At 39.4% G+C, this 19628-nt stretch overlaps 1 protein-coding gene across 3 annotated transcripts in view; it reads right to left on the bottom strand.

Annotated features, from left to right (window-relative positions):
• Window positions 1-343: 343 nt before the first annotated feature.
• GABRB2 (gamma-aminobutyric acid type A receptor beta2 subunit) overlaps window positions 344-19628 on the bottom strand; it is a 293095-nt gene continuing 273810 nt past the window's right edge. Inside the window, exon 9 of one of the 3 annotated variants that reach the window (XM_029215666.1) lies at window positions 344-890. In XM_029215666.1, the coding sequence (XP_029071499.1) occupies window positions 543-890 (348 nt within the window). In that variant the 3' untranslated portion in view covers window positions 344-542. Of the gene's footprint in view, window positions 917-19628 lie in introns of all 3 variants that reach the window. The other 2 variants (XM_029215664.1, XM_029215665.1) reach the window with 2 other exon arrangements.

Genomic DNA, 19628 nt, shown 5'->3' on the forward strand with positions numbered 1-19628 from the left:
GTCTTGACTCTCCCTATCCTGTTTGAACTACATGAGAACCTTCCACAATCCAGTGGGAATTAACTTCCCATGGCACCATTATCACCGTAATAAGACAGGAATAGACCATCTTCAGTTAGCATGTTTGCGTGGCACGGCAGACCGCATGCCAACCTTAGGAAGGAAGACGGGGAGTATCTGGGTACGACCGCTTCTCTGCGAAATGACTGATGACGCTATTGACCCTTCCAGAATATCTTCTAAATTACTGCCCTCCGTATAGGCTGTGTGCTAAGCAGATAAAGTGGGACACTCAGATTCAGTCTTGCCAGCATGTGTACAAATCACTTGCATTTTAACTGGAAAACCACAGGGACCTTAGTGTATTCATGACTTAGCAGAAGCAACCCAAATGGTATGAAATGGACCACAGGATAGGCCAGCAACTAAGGTATTTTAGCATCACTTTTGTCCTGGAGTGATGTGTTTTCCAAGTTCTACGTCAGGCTGTACAACTGGTTTGAGGAGGGATCTAGTCCTTGCTTCCCATGGGAGGCTATGTTTTAGTTCACATAGTAAAGCCAATAGACGATGTTGAAGAAGGAAAAAACCACTGGGAAGAATATGCGGGACCACCGATCTATGGCATTCACATCAGTCAAGTCGGGGATGGTGATTTTCAGTTGGGAGGCGCGTCTCCGCAGGCGGCTTTTCTTCTGTGCCACGTGCCGTTCCAGGGCATTTCGGCCAAAACTATGCCTGGGTAACCCGGCTTTCCGATACTGGATGCTGGAGGCATCGCAGGCCAGCATTGTGCTCCTGGGGTCTCCAAGTCCCAGCACAGCCTCGGAAGTGGCCATTTCATTTTTTATCTCAAGAGTGCTCAGTAATATGTTCTCATGGGGGTCCATCTGGAAAGGAGAAGAACCAAACAAGACTTTCAAAATAATAAGCCTTTAATGGTGATTATTACACAAGGCACTATGATATGTAGTTTAGAAATTTATCATAGTGGTTAAGAGAACTGGATTTGCAGTGACATGATCTAAATTTGAATTGTGGCTCTGCAACTATCACCTATGTGAGTTTCAGCTTCTTCATTTATTAAATGGTATAATAATCCAACCCTAGAGGACGGCTGTAATGACGTAAAAGTATAATAGATTGTTGCGAGTATCATTTTCATGATTTCTACTTAGAGCACACAGAAAATGGAAAGCAGGACCCCCCCCTTTAAAGAATTTACAGTCTTAATTACAACTACCTAAAAAATTAAACTGAACTAGGTATGAAATAGCATTAGAGGATGAATTATTGAATTGTGCTCAAAATAGAAGTCTAACTACAGATGAATTCATGATAAAACTAGAACTAAAAACAGTAGGTAAGGAGAGGTCTTCAAGATGGCAGAGGAGAAAGACATGGAGATCACCTTCCTCCCCACAAATACATCAGAAATACATCTATGTGTGAAACAACTCCTACAGAACACCTACTGAATGCTGGCAGAAGACCGCAGACTTCCCAAAAGGGTCTTTGTGCTCCAGCCAGGTGGCAGGACTGTGTCTCTGAGGTGGGAGAGCTGAGATCAGGACATTGGTCCACCAAAGACCTCCTGGCTCCATGTAATATCAAACAGTGAAAGCTCTCCCAGAGATCTCCATCTCAATGCTAAGACCCAGATCCACTCAAGGACCAGCAAGCTACAGTGCTGGACACCCTATGCCAAACACCTAGCAAGACAGGAACACAACCCCATCCATTAGCAGAGAGGCTGCCTAAAATCATAGTAAGGTCAGAGACACCCCAAAACACATCACCGGATGTGGTCCTGCCCACCAGAAAAACAACATCCAGCCTTATGCACCAGAACACAGGTACCAGTCCCCTCCACCAGGAAGCCTACACAACCCACTGAACCTACCTTAGATACTGGGGGCAGACACCAAAAACAATGGGAACTAAGAACCTGCAGCCTGTGAAAAGGAGACCCCAAACACAGTAAGATAAGCAAAATGAGAAGACAGAGAAACACACAGCAGATGAAGGAGCAAGGTAAAAACCCACCAGACCAAACAAATGAAGAGGAAATAGGCAGTCTACCTGAAAAAGAATTCAGAGTAAAGATACTAAAGATGATCCAAAATCTTGGAAACAGAATTCAGAAAATACAAGAAACGTTTAACAAGGACCTAGAAGAACTAAAGAGCAAATAAACAATGATGAACAACACAATACATGAAATTAAAAATTCTCTAGAAGGAATCAATAACAGAATAACTGAGGCAGAAGAACGGATAAGTGATCTGGAAGAAAAAATAGTGGAAATAACTACTGCAGATCAGAATAAAGAAAAAAGAATGAAAAGAATTGAGGACAGTCTCAGAAACCACTGGGACAACATTAAACACACCAATATTTAAAATACAGGGGTCCCAGAGGAAGAAGAGAAAAAGAAAGGGACTGAGTAAATATTTGAAGAGATTATAGTTGAACACTTCGCTAATATGGGAAAAGAAATAGTCAATAAAGTCCAGGAAGCGCTGAGAGTCCTATTCCGGATAAATCCAAGGAGAAACATGCCAAGACACATATTAATCAAACTATCAGAAATTAAATACAAAGAAAAAATATTAAAAGCAGCAAGGGAAAAACAACAAATAATATACAAGGGAGTCCTCATGAGGTTAACAGCTGATCTTTCAGCAGAAGCTCTGCAAGCCAGAAGGGAGTGGCAGGACATATTTAAAGTGATGAAAGGAAAAACCTACAATCAACACTACTCTACCCAGCAAGGATCTCGTTCAGATTTGACGGAGAAATTAAAACCTTTACAGACAAGCAAAAGCTAAGAGAATTCAGCACCACCAAACCAGCTTTACAACAAATGCTAAAGGAACTTCCCTAGACAGGAAACGCAGGAGAAGGAAATATCTACAATAACAAACACAAAACAATTAAGAAAATGGTAATAGGAACATACATATCAATAACCACCTTAAATGTAAATGGATTAAATGCTCCAACCAAAAGACATAGAGTGGCTGAATGGATACAAAGACAACACCTGTATATATGCTGTCTACAAGAGACCCACTTCAGACCTAGGGACACATACAGACTGAAAGTGAGGGGATGGAAACAGATATTCCATGCAAATGGAAATCAAAATAAATCTGGAGTAGCAATTCTCATATCAGACAAAATAGACTTTAAAATAAAGACTATTACAAGAGACAAAGAATGACACTACATAATGATCAAGGGATCAATCTAAGAAGAAGATATACAATTGTAAATATTTATGCACCCAACATAGGAGCACCTCAATACATAGGCAAATGCGAACAGCCATAAAAGGCGAAATTGACAGTGACACATTCATAGAAGGGGACTTTAACACCCCACTTTCACCAATGCACACATCATCCAAAATTAAAATAAATAAGAAAACACAAGATTTAAATGATACATTAAACAAGATGGACTTAATTGATATTTATAGGACATTCCATACAAAAACAACAGAATCCACTTTCTTCTCAAGTGCTCATGGAACATTCTCCAGGATAGATCATATCATGGGTCACAAATCAAGCCTTGGTAAATTTAAGAAAATTGAAATCGTATCAAGTATATTTTCGACCACAACGCTATGAGGAAACCCATTAGAGGAAAAAATCAGTAAATATACAAACACATAAAAGCTAAACAATACACTACTAAATAACCAAGAGATCACTGAAGAAATCAAAGAGGAAATAAAAAAATACCTAGAAACAAAAGACAATGAAAACGTGACAACCCAAAATCTATGGGATGCAGCAAAAACAGTTCAAAGAAGGAAGTTTATAGCAATACAATCCTACCTCAAGAAACAAGAAACATCTCAAATAAACAACCTAACCTTACACCTAAAGGAACAAGGGAAAGAACAAACAAAACCCAAACTTAGTAGAAGGGAAGAAATCATAAAATCAGAGCAGAAATAAATGAAATAGAAACAGAGAAAACAATAGCAAAGATCAATAAAACTAAAAGCTGGTTATTTGAGAAGACAAACAAAATTGATAAACCATTAGCCAGACTCATCAAGAAAAAGAGGGTGAAGACTCAAATCAACAAAATTAGAAATGAAAAAGGAGAAGTAAAAACTGACACTGCAGAAATACAAAGGATCATGAGAGATTACTACAAGCAACTATATTCCAATAAAATGGACAACCTGGAAGAAATGGACACATTCTTAGAAAAGCACAACCTTCTGAGACTGAACCAGGAAGAAATAGAAAATAGAAACAGACGAATCACAAGCACTGAAATTGAGACTGTGACTAAAAATCTTCCAACAAACGGAAGCCCAGGACCAGATGGCTTCACAGGCGAATTCTATCAAACATTTAGAGAAGAGCTAACACCTATCGTTCTCAAACTCTTCGAAAAGATAGCAGAGGGAGAAACACTCCCAAACTCACTCTACGAGGCCACCATCACCCTGATATCAAAACCAGACAAAGATGTCACAAAGAAAGAAAACTACAGGCCAATATCACTGATGAACATAGATGCAAAAATCTTCAACAAAATACTAGTAAACAGAATCCCACAGCACATTAAAAGGATCGTACACCATGATCAAGTGGGGTTTATCCCAGGAATGCAAGCATTCTTCAATATATACAAATCAAGCAATGATACACCATATTAACAAACTGAAGGATAAACACCATATGATCATCTCAATAGATTAAGAAAAAGCTTTTGACAAAATTCAACACCCATTTATGATAAAAACCCTCCAGAAAGTAGGCGTAAAAGGAACTTACCTCAACATAATAAAGGCCATATATGACAAACCTACAGCCAACGTCATTCTTAATGGTGAAAAACTGAAACCATTTCCTGTAAGATCAGGAACAAGACAAGGTTGTTCACTCTTACCACTATTATTCAACATAGTTTTGGAAGTTTTAGCCACAGCAATCAGAGAAGATAAAGAAACAAAAGGAATCAAAATCGGAAAAGAAGAAGTAAAGGTGTCACTGTTTGAAGATGACATGATACTATACATAGATAATCCAAAAGATGCTACTAGAAAACTACTAGAGCTAATCAATGAATTTGGTAAAGTAGTAGGATACTAAATTAATGCACAGAAATCTCTTGCATTCCTATACAGTAATGTTGAAAAATGTGAAAGAGAAATTAAGGAAACACTCCCATTTACCATTGCAGCAAAAAGAATAAAATACCTAGGAATAAACCTACCTAAGGAGACAAAAGACCTGTATGCAGAAAACTATATATTTCTGTATGCAGAAAACTATATAAGACACTGATGAGAGAAATGAAGATGATACAAACAGATGGAGAGATATATCATGTTCTTGGATTGGAAGAATCAACATTGTGAAAATAACTACACTACCCAAAGCAATCTACAGATTCAATGCAATTCCTATCAAACTACCAACGGCATTTTTCACAGAGCTAGAACAAAACATTTCACAATTTGTATGGAAACACAAAAGACCCCAAATAGCCAAAGCAATCTTGACAAAGAAAAACGGAGCTGGAGGAATCAGGTTCCCGGACTTCAGACTATACTACAAAGCTACAGTCATCAAGACAGTATGGTACTGGCACAAAAACAGAAATATAGATCAATGGAACCGGATAGAAAGCCCATAGATAAACCCACACACATATGGTCACCTTATCTTTGAAAAAAGAGGCGAGAATATACAATGGAGGAAAGACAGCTTCTTCAAGTAGTGGAGCTAGGAAAACTGCACAGCTACAAGTAAAAGAATGAAATTAGAACACTCCCTAACACCACACACAAAAATAAACTCAAAATGGATTAAAAACCTAAATGTAAGGGCAGACACTATAAAACTCTTAGAGGAAAACACAGGCAGAACACTCTATGACATACATCACAGCAAGATCCTTTTTGACCCACGTCCTAGAGGAATGGAAATAAAAACAAAAATAAACAAATGGGACCTAATGAAACTTAAAAGCTTTTGCACAGCAAAGGTAACCATAAACAAGATGAAAAGACAACCCTCAGAATAGGAGAAAGTATTTGCAAACGAAGCAACTGACAAAGGATTAATCTCCATAATTTACAAGCAGCTCATGCAGCTCAATATCAAGAAAACAAATAACCCAATCCAACAATGGGCAGAAGACCTAAACAGACATTTCTCCGAAGAAGATATACAGATTGCCAACAAACACATGAAAGGATGCTCAAAATCACCAATCATTAGAGAAATGCAAATCAAAACTACAATGAGGTATCACCTCACACCAGTCAGAATGGCCATCATCAAAAAATCTACAAACAATAAATGCTGGAGAGGGTGTGGAGAAAAGGGAACCCTCTTGCAGTGTTGCTGGGAATGTAGATTGATACAGCCACTGTGGAGAACAGTATGGAGGTTCCTTAAAAAACTAAAAATAGAACTACCATATGACCCAGCAATCCCACTACTGGGCATATACCCTGAGAAAACCATAATTCAAAAAGAGTCATGTACCACAATGTTCATTGCAGCTCTGTTTACAATAGCCAGGACATGGAAGCAACCTAAGTGTCCATCGACAGATGAATGGATAAGGAAGATGTGGCACATATATATATACAATGGAATATTCCTCATCCACAATAAGAAACGAAATTGAGTTATTCATGGAGTGCTGGATGGACCTAGAGTCTGTTATACAGAGTGAAGTAAGTGAGAAAGAGAAAAACAAATACTGTATGCTAACACATATATATGAATCTAAAAAAAAAAAAGTGGTTGTGAAGAACCTAGGGGCAGGATCGGAATAAAGATGCAGATGTACAGAATGGACTTGAGGACACGGGGAGGGGGAAGGGTAAACTGGGACGAAGTGAAAGAGTGGCATGGACATATATACACTACCAAATGTAAAATAGATAGCTAGTGGGAAGCAGCCGCATATCACAGGGAGATCAGCTTGGTGCTTTGTGACCACCTAGAGGGGTGGGATAGGGAGGGTGGGAGGGAGCGCAAGAGGGAGGAGATATGGGGATATGTGTGTTGTTATAGCTGATTCACTTTATTATAAAGCAGAAACTAACACACCATTGTAAAGCAATTATACTCCAATAAAGATGCTAAAAGAAAGAAAAGGAAATAAATATTTTAGTCATTGCCAAGAAAAAAAAAACAAAAAAAGAACAAAATAGAAAAACCACAGGTAACATATATTAAGCACTTGATATACACACCAGAAACATTTTTGTATAACTTCATTTAATTGATGTGTCTTAATGCCCAGTTACAAGATGTCACCTTAAATTTGCAGTGTCATTGTAAATAGGGTAAAGGAAGAATTCTGAACAATAAAAATGCAGGCAACATGTGACTTGCCAAAATGCAATAGAATTCAGAACAACAAGGAACTTGAAAATAAGAGCTGAACAGACTGCGGGTGGTGGAGAGATGAATGGGGTGAGGAATTGACTTGCAATGGAAGGGAAGCAGGCAGGACTTAAGAGTTAGCCCAGAGTTATCTGTACTGAGTTGAATTCTGGGCCCAGGGAGTAGAATTAAGGTGGCTGTGTAGATACAGTGACCCTTTTTTCTCTTGGATTATTTCTTCTGGGCAAAGCTAAAGTAAAGGATGAATACCGACATCATGAATCCCCCAAATTAAATGATTATGTAATGCTTTTTGTTCTGTAAGCAGGGAAGATTTTTGTGTCTTATTTTTAAGAGGCCTCCATCGCTCTGGATAATTAACTGCAACAAGCTATTATTAACAATATAGTACATTTATTTTGGTGATGACTCAGAATATATCTATTGCCAATAATTAAAAAATTTTTTTAAATCAATTTTTGTGTATTTTACTTTTTCTGTTTCCAGTTTTACTGAGAAATAATTGACATATATCACTGTATAATTTTAAGGCACACAGCATGATGGTTTGATTTACATATATTGTGAAATGATTACCATAATAGGTTAAGCTAACATCCATCTTCTCATGTAGATACAATACAAAGAAAAGAAAAAAAAAAAGGAAAAAAAATTTGTGACGAGAGCTCTTAGGATTTACTCTCTTAACTTTCCTATGTATCATACAGCTGTGTTCACTATAGTCATCATGTTGTACAGTATATCCCTAGTAACTATTTATCTCATAACTAAAATTTGTACCTAGTGCCTGGAACATAGCAGATGCTCAAGAAATAAATGCTGATTGAATGAAATTAATTTTGTGACACTTAATATCTCACTTAACGTCTTCATGCTTCAACAATACGATGGATTTAATTTGGCAACACCATTCTGAAGACTGGAACTGCATGGGACTACCCCTTGAGTTCCTTTTCTACTCTAAGGCTTCTGCCTCTATTCATACAGGTCTCTTGCTAGAGCAGCAGGCTCAGGCACCCGAGATCTGGAAACATTTCCAATGATACCCTGGACCACTTATATGGCAGATGCCCCATTTTTATGCACGAGAATGGAATTTAGTGAGTAGTGTCTAGTAGCTAAGACTAAGCATTTTACATACTGACCTTTCAGTTTCCCATTAGTCCTCTGGGATCAGCACAGATCTCATGCTCAGGAGATAAGGCACAGAGAGGTTAAGAAACTTAACACAAGTTCACCCAGTGAATAGGTGGCAGAGCAGGAACTGTAATCAGGTCTCTTTCACTGTGCCATGCTAAGGCACAGCCACAGCACCAAACCCCTAGAGCACTCTACAACTCATAAAAAGAAGACGGTCTCAGTGCATGGTAGGGGCAGTCACTTGGAGGCTTGCAAAATTTCCTTAATGAGGGGGTAGATGAGAGTGTCTTGATTTAAATACATCACTAAAGATGAGAGCTAATGTAAAGTCCTGTTAACTATAACACTTGCAAGTAAGTAAACATCTGTGGTTTGAATGTTCATCAGCCCCACTAGCAAAAATTCTATTTAAGGAACCACCAATTCCCCACTCTCAGTTTCTGTGCTTCAGGTGTGGCCATAGCCAATCAGAGCAATCCTGACACAGTGCTTGTTTCAGTGATGGATACATGCCCATTTCAGAACCAATGGCATGTCATGAGCCCTCAGATAGGCATACCAGAGTAAAGACTCTCAAACTTTTCCACTGGATTTGTACCTAGAAGTATGTGGCCCTGAATCTACTGAATTTGTTGAGATGCTTCAACTGCAAGAGGAAATCCTAACTTGAAAAGGAGCAAACATAAGCAGACATGGAGAATCCATGACCTGATGACACTGCGTCTGTATCTGGACATGCCTGACTTGCTGATGCTAAGCAAGATAATGCATGTCTCTCTCTATTTTTTTTTTTTTTTTTGGCTTAAGCCATTGTGAGCTGAGTTTCCTATTACTTGAGACTCGAAGAATCTTAACTGAGACACAATTCATCTTGTTTATGGGTCTCAACAACCCTATAACATAGGCAGGGCAGGAAAGACATTAGAGACAGTTTCCACCTATAATAAGAATTTTTCACAACTCCAACTGAAATTAAGGAACTCTGCTAGAGTAATACAATCTTCAGTATGCAGAACAGTGTTGGGTTTCAATCCTTCTGGCTGGGACCAAAAGCATCTAGCAGCTGCTGGGTTTGGGGGCTAGCTGGTTAACTGGATGCATTTTCCTTTTTCCCCCTTGTCTTGTTTACTACTCTCTTCCCTTCAAAGGACGTGAACTGTGTTGGGAGCAAAGATCAAAGGTAAAAGCTTTGTATATGTGTTTCAACAGGCTCTTTTATATGTACCTCAAGTGGTAAAAGGGGAGAGCCTTTTTAATTTATTATGTTGAGCTTGTAACAGTAAATTATCTGTAGAGTTTATTTACTTTTAATCACCTTTATTGTTTAAATAAAATAAAAATAAATAAAAATAACTTTTATGCATGTGAAATTGAACTATTATCTTTCCTTTTTTCCCCTTTGAAACATTTGTTTTTGGAAGGTGGTTGCTGATGTGAGGGTTTTTTTTGAAGGACGTACCTACTGCACCACTGCAGAATACACTGTATTTCCATTTTACAGGTCAGGAAACAAGTTCAGAAAAATGAAGTGAGTTAATTAAGATCTTACTACTTGTAAGTAATAAAACAGTGTAATAGCTCCTGTCTATTGATGATTATTTCAATGCAATAAGATTCCATGCTGCCTTTAGCATCTCCTAAAATTAGCCAAGGAAGCCTGATTCAGGTAGTGGTTTGGTGGAGGGAGAGTCTATTTCAGTGGCTCCCAAACTTTCATGTGCACCAGAGTTCCCTGGGAAGCCTTGTTAAAACACAGATCTCTGGGCCCCCTCCCAGAATTCCTCAGTTAGTAAGTCTGGGAGGCTCAGTAATCTGCATTTCTAAAAAGGTCCCAGGTGATGCTGGGCTAGGGTTCACGTTTGGAAAACTACTGGTCTGTTGTACAGTAGGAGAAGGACGTGACTAAATAAAGCAGCAGCAGAGGCCTTGAGGAACAATGAAAAAGCTGAAGTTCTAACTACTGTCCACACCATAAAGCTGAAAAGCAGTTTTCATAGAGAGAGAACACATGTAACTTCCATTTATTATTTACTAGAGACAGGCATTGTGTTAAAGTCTTTACACAACTGTAATATTTAATCTTTTAAAGAATTTTTTAATTTTAATTGTTTCTACAATTTTGAAAGGTTACTTTCCATTTATAGTTATTCCAAAATATTAGCTATATTTCCTGTGTTGATACATCCTTGTATTCCCTGTGTTGTATACATCCTTGGGCCTACCTTATACCCAGTACTTCGTACTTCATACTCCCCCATCCCTATGTTGCCCCTCCTCCCCCTCCCCTCTGGTAATCACTAGTTTGTTCTCTGTATCTGTAAGAATGTTCTTTTTCTGGTATATTCACCAGTTTGTTGTATTTTTAGTATTCCACATATAAGTGATAACATACAGTATTTGTCTTTCTCTGTCTGACTTATTTCACTCAGCATAATGCCCTCCAAGTCCATCCATGCTGCTGCAAATGGCAACATTTCATTCTTTTTTATGGCTGAGTAGTATTCCATTGTGTGTATATACCACAGCTTCTTTATCCATTCATCTGTTGATGGACACTTAGGTTGTTTCCATATCTTGGCTATTGTAAATAATGCTGCTATGAACACTGGGGTGCCATTTATCTTTTCAAATTAGAGTTTTTTGGGGTTTTTTTGCAGATATATATTTCAGATATATATATATATATAGATCTCCAGGAGCGGAATTGCTAGGTTGTAATGTTTAATCTTGACAATAACATATGAGGAAGTTATTATTATTAATAGTCTCATTTTAAAAATAAGGAGATTGAGAATTAAGGATAGTTAGTGATCTGCCCAGAGCTGCAGTTAGTAAGTAGTACAGCTGGCATTTAATCTGTTTGTTCCATGGTTCCTGCTCCTAAGGATGAAACGATACAATTGCATATCTTGACACTTTCTTCAATTATAAGTTCTTTCTTGGAATGCCTTCTCAGTATCAGGCTGTACTTAGGTGATGAAATTTCAGAAAATGGAAGGAATAGCAACTGTCATGTGAATTTAGCTAATCTGTTTTAAAAATGAGTCTCCATCCCTCCCTTTCCAGACTTGCCCAAGTGGCCTTCCTAAATGCCTTTCTCTTCACTTGTCTTGTAGAGACACAGGAGAAACCACTAAACTGTCCCTTTTTTTGGTAAGAACATTAACAAGAGATGGTTCCTCTTTAACCTACCAGAAAGAGCATGGAGCAATCTCTACTGCCCTGGAAAACGTAACAAAATACTGATCAATATTTTTTGTCTTGTAATTTTCACATACTTAAACACCCATGAGATTATTGTTGACAGTAATTAAAATGAGAGAGAAGGAAACCAAAAATACATGAAGGGAAACAGATGAAAGGGAGAGACTAATGAATAAATTGTCATTCTCTGTAGATAAATTGCCTTTGCAAGAAGCTTGCTGCAGGCCTTGCTTTTGTCCAAGGGTCTACACTACTGGCTTTCTACAGTTGACTTTTAACTCACAAGTGTCCATTCCCGACAAGGGTTTTTGGAGAGGCCCTACTAAGCAGGCCAATGCCAATAAAAAAAAGTCCTCTGTTCCCCGTTCAACAATCTGCTGTTGAAATTATGCTTTACCTGGAATTACTGTGCTTATCAATCAAGAATGAAATGCTGAAATTTGGGGAAACAGACTGATTTATTTGCACCAGCATTCTGGACCTTCCACAAATGATCCTCTGTGAAGGAGGGCAGTTTTCACACAGACTGTTCAGCTGTTCTGTTAGGTAGAGGGATGGACTCCTTTTCCAGACTGACCCATGCACTGATGGTTATAACAGTGGCAACTTCATGCTAAGCATTTGGATTAAGAGGTTTTCTTTTCCTTCTTCCCATTCCCATCCCAACATCTTTCTCCAAAAAGAAAAGAAACACATTTGGTTAACCGAGTCCCACTTTGCTTAAAAGATACTGCATTAAACAATGAAGAGTGGACCTTATTTTTATATAATAAATAGCTAATTCCAGGACTGATTTCAGGTTTGCTGCTTATTTTCATGAAACTTTTTCAGTGATGGGTATATGTTCTGGAGAGATGTCCTTGTCCTATTGTCTTATATAGAGAAACAAATCGTATCCGTCAGTGACCCAGCAGCATCACACGCTTATCTTGGGAAGGGACAACAGGGCTATTTTAAATCCCAGTTCACCACTCATATCATCCAGAGAAGAGTGAGAAATTGCAAAAAAAAATCCAAGAAATCCTCACTCTGCAATTTTCAATTACTGTGACTAGTGTGTGGGTAGGAGACCTTGTTTTATTGTCCATGAAATGACATTGTGCCCTGAGTAACTTTAAATGTTAAGGCAATGAACTGTTAACTGTCTGGGAATATCCAAAACACTCTTTCCAAGAGAAAATCACTCTGAAACTACCTAGCGTGCACTCAGCGTTCCAAGAGGTGAAAGCAAATTTTACCCAACTAGAATATGAAATGGAGATCCAAGAGAAGGCCAACATCTTTGACTTTTCGAATCCCTCTACCGAAGTAAATGGAGAAATAGTAACCAGATATGGAGTTTAGAGCTGGAATATAAATAATAGGAGAATATTGCTGAGATACCAGGTAGTTGCAGAAGGATGGCCATTTTTAATAAAAGCTAGTAGAAAAATAAAAGGGCTGAGGTTATTTTTACCCTGCCTTTTTTGCTTCTATGAGGCTATTGTAAATGTTTGAAATCTCACAACCATATTATGAGGAGTTAGTATTATCAGCATTTTGTAAATAACCCTTCCCACCAAAATCCCAAAGCTCTTGGGTAGTTAAGTGGTAAAACAATAATTTAAATTTATGTTTGCAGATTCAAACCTTGTACTTTTTCTACTAAGTATTTTCACTATGGGGTAAAATACTTATGAAGTGGACACTGGTGGCATTAAGATATGAGCGACTTAATTGTTTTGATTTTCAATTTTTAAATTCTCATGGGTAAATCATGTGAATACATATCTTGAGGTTATCTTAGTGGACTGATTCCTTGTTAAGGAATCACATTAATGTATTATTTATGGATCAGTCACTTGTGTGGCTCTAACGTTGTCATAAGGTGGAAAGATTCTGCTTCAGTCATGCACCAAAATAATCCATCTGGACACGTGGATAAACCAAGTGAGCTTGGTGAGGTTTTAAGTTCTTGTTTCAAGTGACAGTGAAGCTTTTAGATGAAGTAAGAGGTAGACCTCAGGAGCAGAGAGAGTAAGGCTCTTCTCTCCAAAGGACCCCAGAAGAGAAGGCTTTTATAAAAGTTATGACTAATACAGGGTCAGTTGTAAAAAAGACACTCAACAAGCCTGGCCTGTCCAGTGGACTGAGGCTCCTCATGTGGGTCTGAAAGGTAAAGGCTGAGAGGTAAAGGCTTTTTGGTCCCCTCAAATGGGTCTCTGCCCCTTCCAACACTCACAGCAGAGTGGAAAGAACACCAACTCTAGAGATGAGAGCCAGTTCTAATCCTGGCGGATTCTGGGCGCCGGTGTTCTTCTTCTAGAAAGTCTATGTGAATTTAGGGAAGTCTTTGCTAACTCCTTTTACCAGGGTCAGTCTTCTTGATACTGAATCTCGCTGAATCCTTGTTTCCCTCATGATGGCAAACATGTATCCTGTTGCTTATGTGTCCCTAATGCTGACCACTACTGTTGATACAAAATAAGTACTCAGAATAAAACTTGCTAAATTGAATTACTGAGAGGGTTAGACTAAGTCCAGGATCACACATTCAAATCCGGCTAAGGGGGGCTTCGCTGGTGGCGCAGGGGTTAAGAATCCGCCTGCCAATGCAGGGGACACAGACAGGTTCGAGCCCTGGCCTGGGAGAATCCCACATGCCGCGTAGCAGCTAAGCCCGTGTGCCACAACTACTGAGCCTGCGCTCTAGTGCCCGCGAGCCACAACTACTGAAGCCTGCGTGCCTAGAGCCCGTGCTCCACAATAAGAGAAGCCACTGCAATGAGAAGCCCACGCACCGGAACGAAGAGTAGCCCCCGCTCGTTGCAACTAGAGAAAGCCCACGTAGCAGCAACGAAGACCCAACGCAGCCAAAAATAATTAATTTAAAAAAAGGAAAAAAAAAGGAAAAAAAAATCTGGCAAAGGATATCATATAAAAGCATGAAGTAGGTGTAATGAAGAATATGAAGAGGTTGTAGTTAACCAGACTATAAAAATACAGGCCTGCCTGGAGGGCATTTAAATTCAAATTTTTAGAGATCATTGCAATGGTCAAAATCACAACTAAGGGTTCAGACCGCAGGCTGCTGCATCAAATTCCTTTCAGATTTAATTTATTAAAAGTTTGCCTTTCAGTTCCAGTTAACCTATAATTACCAACTGCTTTAACTGCTTTTTAAAAAACTATATGGCATAAAATAGGAATAATGAATAAGGAAAATTCTCCTAGCAAAAAGCCTCAGTCTTGCATTTCCCTTGCAAACTGTGATCTTGATACAGGGCTAGTGTGCTTTCCTAACAGTGTGAGGCCTCGCTATGGCAAATTCTGCAGTACTTTTTTGGGCTGGAACTTAAGTAGTGTTCCTCGTTTTTGTGGCTTAATCTCTTCCATTGCTTTTATTCTCACAAAATCAAATTCACTTCTCTTGAAAAATTATTACTTTCTAGTTATGTGTTAATTTGTGTGGAATTCATTGGGAATGACACATAAATCGCACATTACTGATTTTCCACATAACAGTTGGATGGAAATAGAAGGATAAATACTACATTTGGGGGAAAGGCGAGTACATCTGTTTTTCTTCTTTTTTTTTAAAGTATCTGCTGGGGAGGCCACTTTATTATTATTTTTGGCTGTGCCATGTGGCTTGCGGGATCTTAGTTCCCTGACCAGGGATTGAACCCAGGCCCATGCAGTGAAAGCCCCGTCTTAACTACTGGACCACCAGGGAATTCCCGAGAACATCTGAGATGTTACATTTAATAATAATAAAGCACAATTAATAAAATATATGATGAAATGAATACTTTTAGAAGGTTGGTAGAATTCTTTTTGGGTTCCACTTCTCAATTTAACCTACTGTACAAGCTACTACTTTCAAATAAAGTTGAAAGCCAGGAGTCACTGTAATTGCATGGAAAAAAAAAGATTGAGATCATATTGAAATCCCCAGAAGGAAGAAAAAGTGAAGGCAACTATATTAACAATCTATAATTTTAATGGATATTTCTTTCTTCCAAAGGAGGGACTCACTGGAAACTATTACAGATCCTCAGGAAGTGTGGAATGGAACCAGGTTTTACAATGAACTCACCTAGGCCCAAAGTCCTCTTCTGACACTTTCCAGAAATAGATGTGAGAATCTGTATACTCAATTCTGATAACTCAAAGAAGCTTTAACATCCGGGAGTTTGTATCCTGAGAGGTAAAGGCTTGTTCTAGTTCAATTTTCATCTGAATTATTGACTTAAGTCCCAAGTTGGAGAGAGACGATTGAGCTAATCTTTTCATTAGCCGGTTCATACAACTCAAAGCATTATGTGCGATGACTTGCTAGAGATTTTTATACATACCCTGTAACTAATAATTCCTCATTTCCCAATCCATTTTTAAATAATACCACAGAGGACATTTGTTTTGGTTTCTTTCCTCCAGGCTGGAAATATTCCAGTCAAGTGTTTCCAGTGCACAGGGGTAGAGGGAGGGGAATTACGGGTAAACGTTAGCAGAAGCAGAGCTACATATTCCTGGGGCTTACGCGTATTGTCAAGGGTGATGGCAATGTACATCACTAAGAGGGAAAAGGCGTGCCTTTCCAGTCACACACCCCTCCTCTTCATAATCTTCTAAAACCCAGGACAGTGAGTAATAAATGTGGTAGTTGATCAGGTCAAATTTCATGACTTAATGGCAGGTCATGACTGACTTAAAAGTTGTGATCCAAATCATCCCAGGTCATTGGGAGACTCATGGTTTCCTCTTAGCCGTGGGTTTTGAAACTGACCCCAACCTTGCCCCATGAGCTAATGAGGATGGGTTTGAACATACAAAACCTCCCACTGCTTCAGTTCCGGGCCAGAGGGAAATTACAATCTGCTTCTAGCTTTCAGCTAGGAAGCAAAGAAGTCAAGGTTTGGTTTCTGTCCTCCTTAGACAAGGTGCTAATGTTTTAATGCATCTAAGAGTCTGATAGTTCCTTCCCCCAGAAGATATTGACCCAGAAAGAGAATTAACCTACAGACTTCAAAAAACCCCATCTAGGGTATGATCAGTTCCACTCACATGTATCAGAGATACCCCCTTCCACAGAATCTTACCCACTGTCTCTTATTGTTTTTTATTTAATTTGGCTAAGAACAGAAAGCTGACCTAATGCAGACCATATGGGCAGGATTCCCAGGAACATGTAACAAAAGGGTAACAGAAAGAAGCAGCACATTCAACATTACAGAGATGCAGGAACACAGCCAGTGACCTTTGCTTCTGTGGATTTACAATTTCGTTGGGCTCTTGAATGGCAGGGGGCATGCAGGTGGTGCTGAGATGGATCTCTTGAACAGAGATAGGCTGATGGGGAGGGTGCATGGATTCACACTGATTACTGAATCCTGTGAGTGGAAGTTTAGACACAGGTTTACTCCTAACCAGCACTGGATCTAGTAGCTATGTTTAAAAAAAATGCACTGGTGAAAAGGGACTCAGCAGTAATTTAAAAAATTGATATAATTATGATAACTTAAAGTGTGTACTTGTAAGCATGTACCCAGTGTACACAACAAAGGCAAAATAAATGATGCTAAGAGCTGTCTGATTATAGAACAAATGCCTTTACAACAAATAGGAACAGCAAATATCTACTTACAACAAAAGTATAGGCACCAGGGCTTCCCTGGTGGAGCAGTGGTTGGGAGTCCGCCTGCCGATGCAGGGGACACGGGTTCGTGCCCCGGTCCTGGAGGATCCCACATGCCGCGGAGCGGCTGGGCCCGTGGGCCATGGCCGCTGAGCCTGCGCGTCCGGAGCCTGTGCTCCGCAATGGGAGAGGCCACAGCAGTGAGAGGCCCGCGTACCGCAAAAAAAAAAAAAAAAAAAAAAAGTATAGGCACCAGACAATTTCCTAATAGAACGTTACTGATACTAAATAATATGCGATGTTTAAATAGGACCAAGGAATTTCGAACATTTGCTTTCGAACAGATAATTGGGAATATCCATCAGATAATTGGAATTCCTTGCTCTTATGCATCTTGCAGACCTCAGTTCGAATGTCCCCTCCATGGAGGAGTCTTCCTTGATCATACCTCCGTCTCTCAAGTCCTCTGACATATGCTCTCAGAGCAATGTAGACACTTCCCTAACTGCCCTTATTTACATTTGTAATTATACATTATTTCCATAGGTGGTTGTTTAAAGTGCATCTTCTATTTAAGATGTGGTCTCTGTGAGGGCAAGGAGCATGTCTGGTAGGGACTCAAGAAGTATCTCTTGAATTAGTAGATAATCCCATTGGGCAGTATTTAGTGGGCCTATATATTACCGTCCAGGCACAGTTATGTGCACCCTACCTGGATCAGTGCATCTTTTCTTCACCACAACCTTTTGAGGTGGGTGCTCTGATCAACTCTCACTTCTCAGATGTGCAGGCTCAGGTTACTTTCAGTCACTTGCTGAAAGTATCACAATGAGTAAATAAGGGATTGAGGCTTGAACCTGGACAGTCTTATTTCAGAGTCATCACACTTAAGATTGATGGTACACTAGGACCCATTATATGTCCCCTTGAAAGAGTGAAATCCCCTCTTGTTTTGAGGAGAAGACGATTAGGAAATATGTATATGCGCCATGGAAGTGAAGGAGCAGTGACAAGAACAAGGGCAGGGGCAGTGGCAGGTCAGAGATCATGGCCTGAGCACAGAGAGGAGAAGGATGAAGGAGGCAGCCCTGGGCCTTCGTAATGGTGGGGTCGGAGGGGACACCCGCCTCTCGTCCCCGAGGAAAGGAAGTGGGAAAGTAGAGAGGAGGCCCCTAGGTCTATACAGCATTCTATTCAGTAGGTACCAAGATAAACAACTTGAGGGATCTTATCTTTTCCCTCTGAACTGTTCTTTCTAACTTTGGTGTGACTGCATTTTAGGAAGAGCCACTTTGTGAAATGAGAGGTTAAATTTTAAAGTCAACTACCACAAGTATCCAAACTCTCTACTTCTCAGCTGTAGGAACTCTCAGGGTAAACCTGTAAGCATTCACCTTTATTTGGGATGAGATAACAGGGGGCTCTGAAGCCAGGCTCCTTGGGTTAAAAACAGACCAAGTTAAAGGCAAGGTCACAAAGCTTTGTAATCTTGGACAAGATACTTAACCTTTCTGAGCCTCAGTTTTCTCCACTGTAAGAAAGGTAAAACAGTATCTGTCTTATTGGGTTGTTGTGAGGATTAAATGAGATAATTCATATAAAGCACCTAAAACAATGCCCTATTTGAAAAATTCAAGGAATAGTAACTTTAATTCTTACGAAAGTAAGCAGGGGAAGGAACTGAACTTGTGCGAGGTCGTGATCAGGAGAAGCTGGGGATGGTAAACCAGTTCCCAACTTAAACAGCCTTGGAAGTGGTGACAGAGGTGACACACAGCAGTTGCTCCATCACTCTTTACAAGACACGTGAATGCATCGATACAGTTGTGCTTCTCTTTGCTACAGCCTGTTGGCAGGGAGCTTCCTGTGCGAATCTTCTAGTTTCAGTCTCCCAGGAAAGTATCTAAAAGCTGAGACCTCACTATTCACAGACTGAGGAAAACTTTGAATAATATTTCCTCCTAACGCTTAATCTGGAGACCTTGTTTGGTTCTTTACTCTTATAGTAGGAAGAGGCAAGGGGTAACTCAAATGTTCCGTTTTTTAATTTGCCAATAGGATCAGTCAAAGTTGGGGAAGGGAGAGCTTTGCACCCATCAGCACAACTAAGTTTTCAGATTTATTTTCAGCTTCATGTATTTATGGGAAATAAATCTCTTTTTCTCTCAATTAAATGCATCTACAAAGACAGTTTCATTATGATGATAATATGAAATTACATTTTGGAGATCATCTTTGTACACTGTGTTTTAAATTCCAGTGTAGAT

This window comes from Monodon monoceros, unplaced genomic scaffold (genome assembly GCF_005190385.1).
Source record: "Monodon monoceros isolate NGI ecotype Baffin Bay Population unplaced genomic scaffold, NGI_Narwhal_1 Super_Scaffold_12, whole genome shotgun sequence".
Taxonomy (NCBI): domain Eukaryota; kingdom Metazoa; phylum Chordata; class Mammalia; order Artiodactyla; family Monodontidae; genus Monodon; species Monodon monoceros.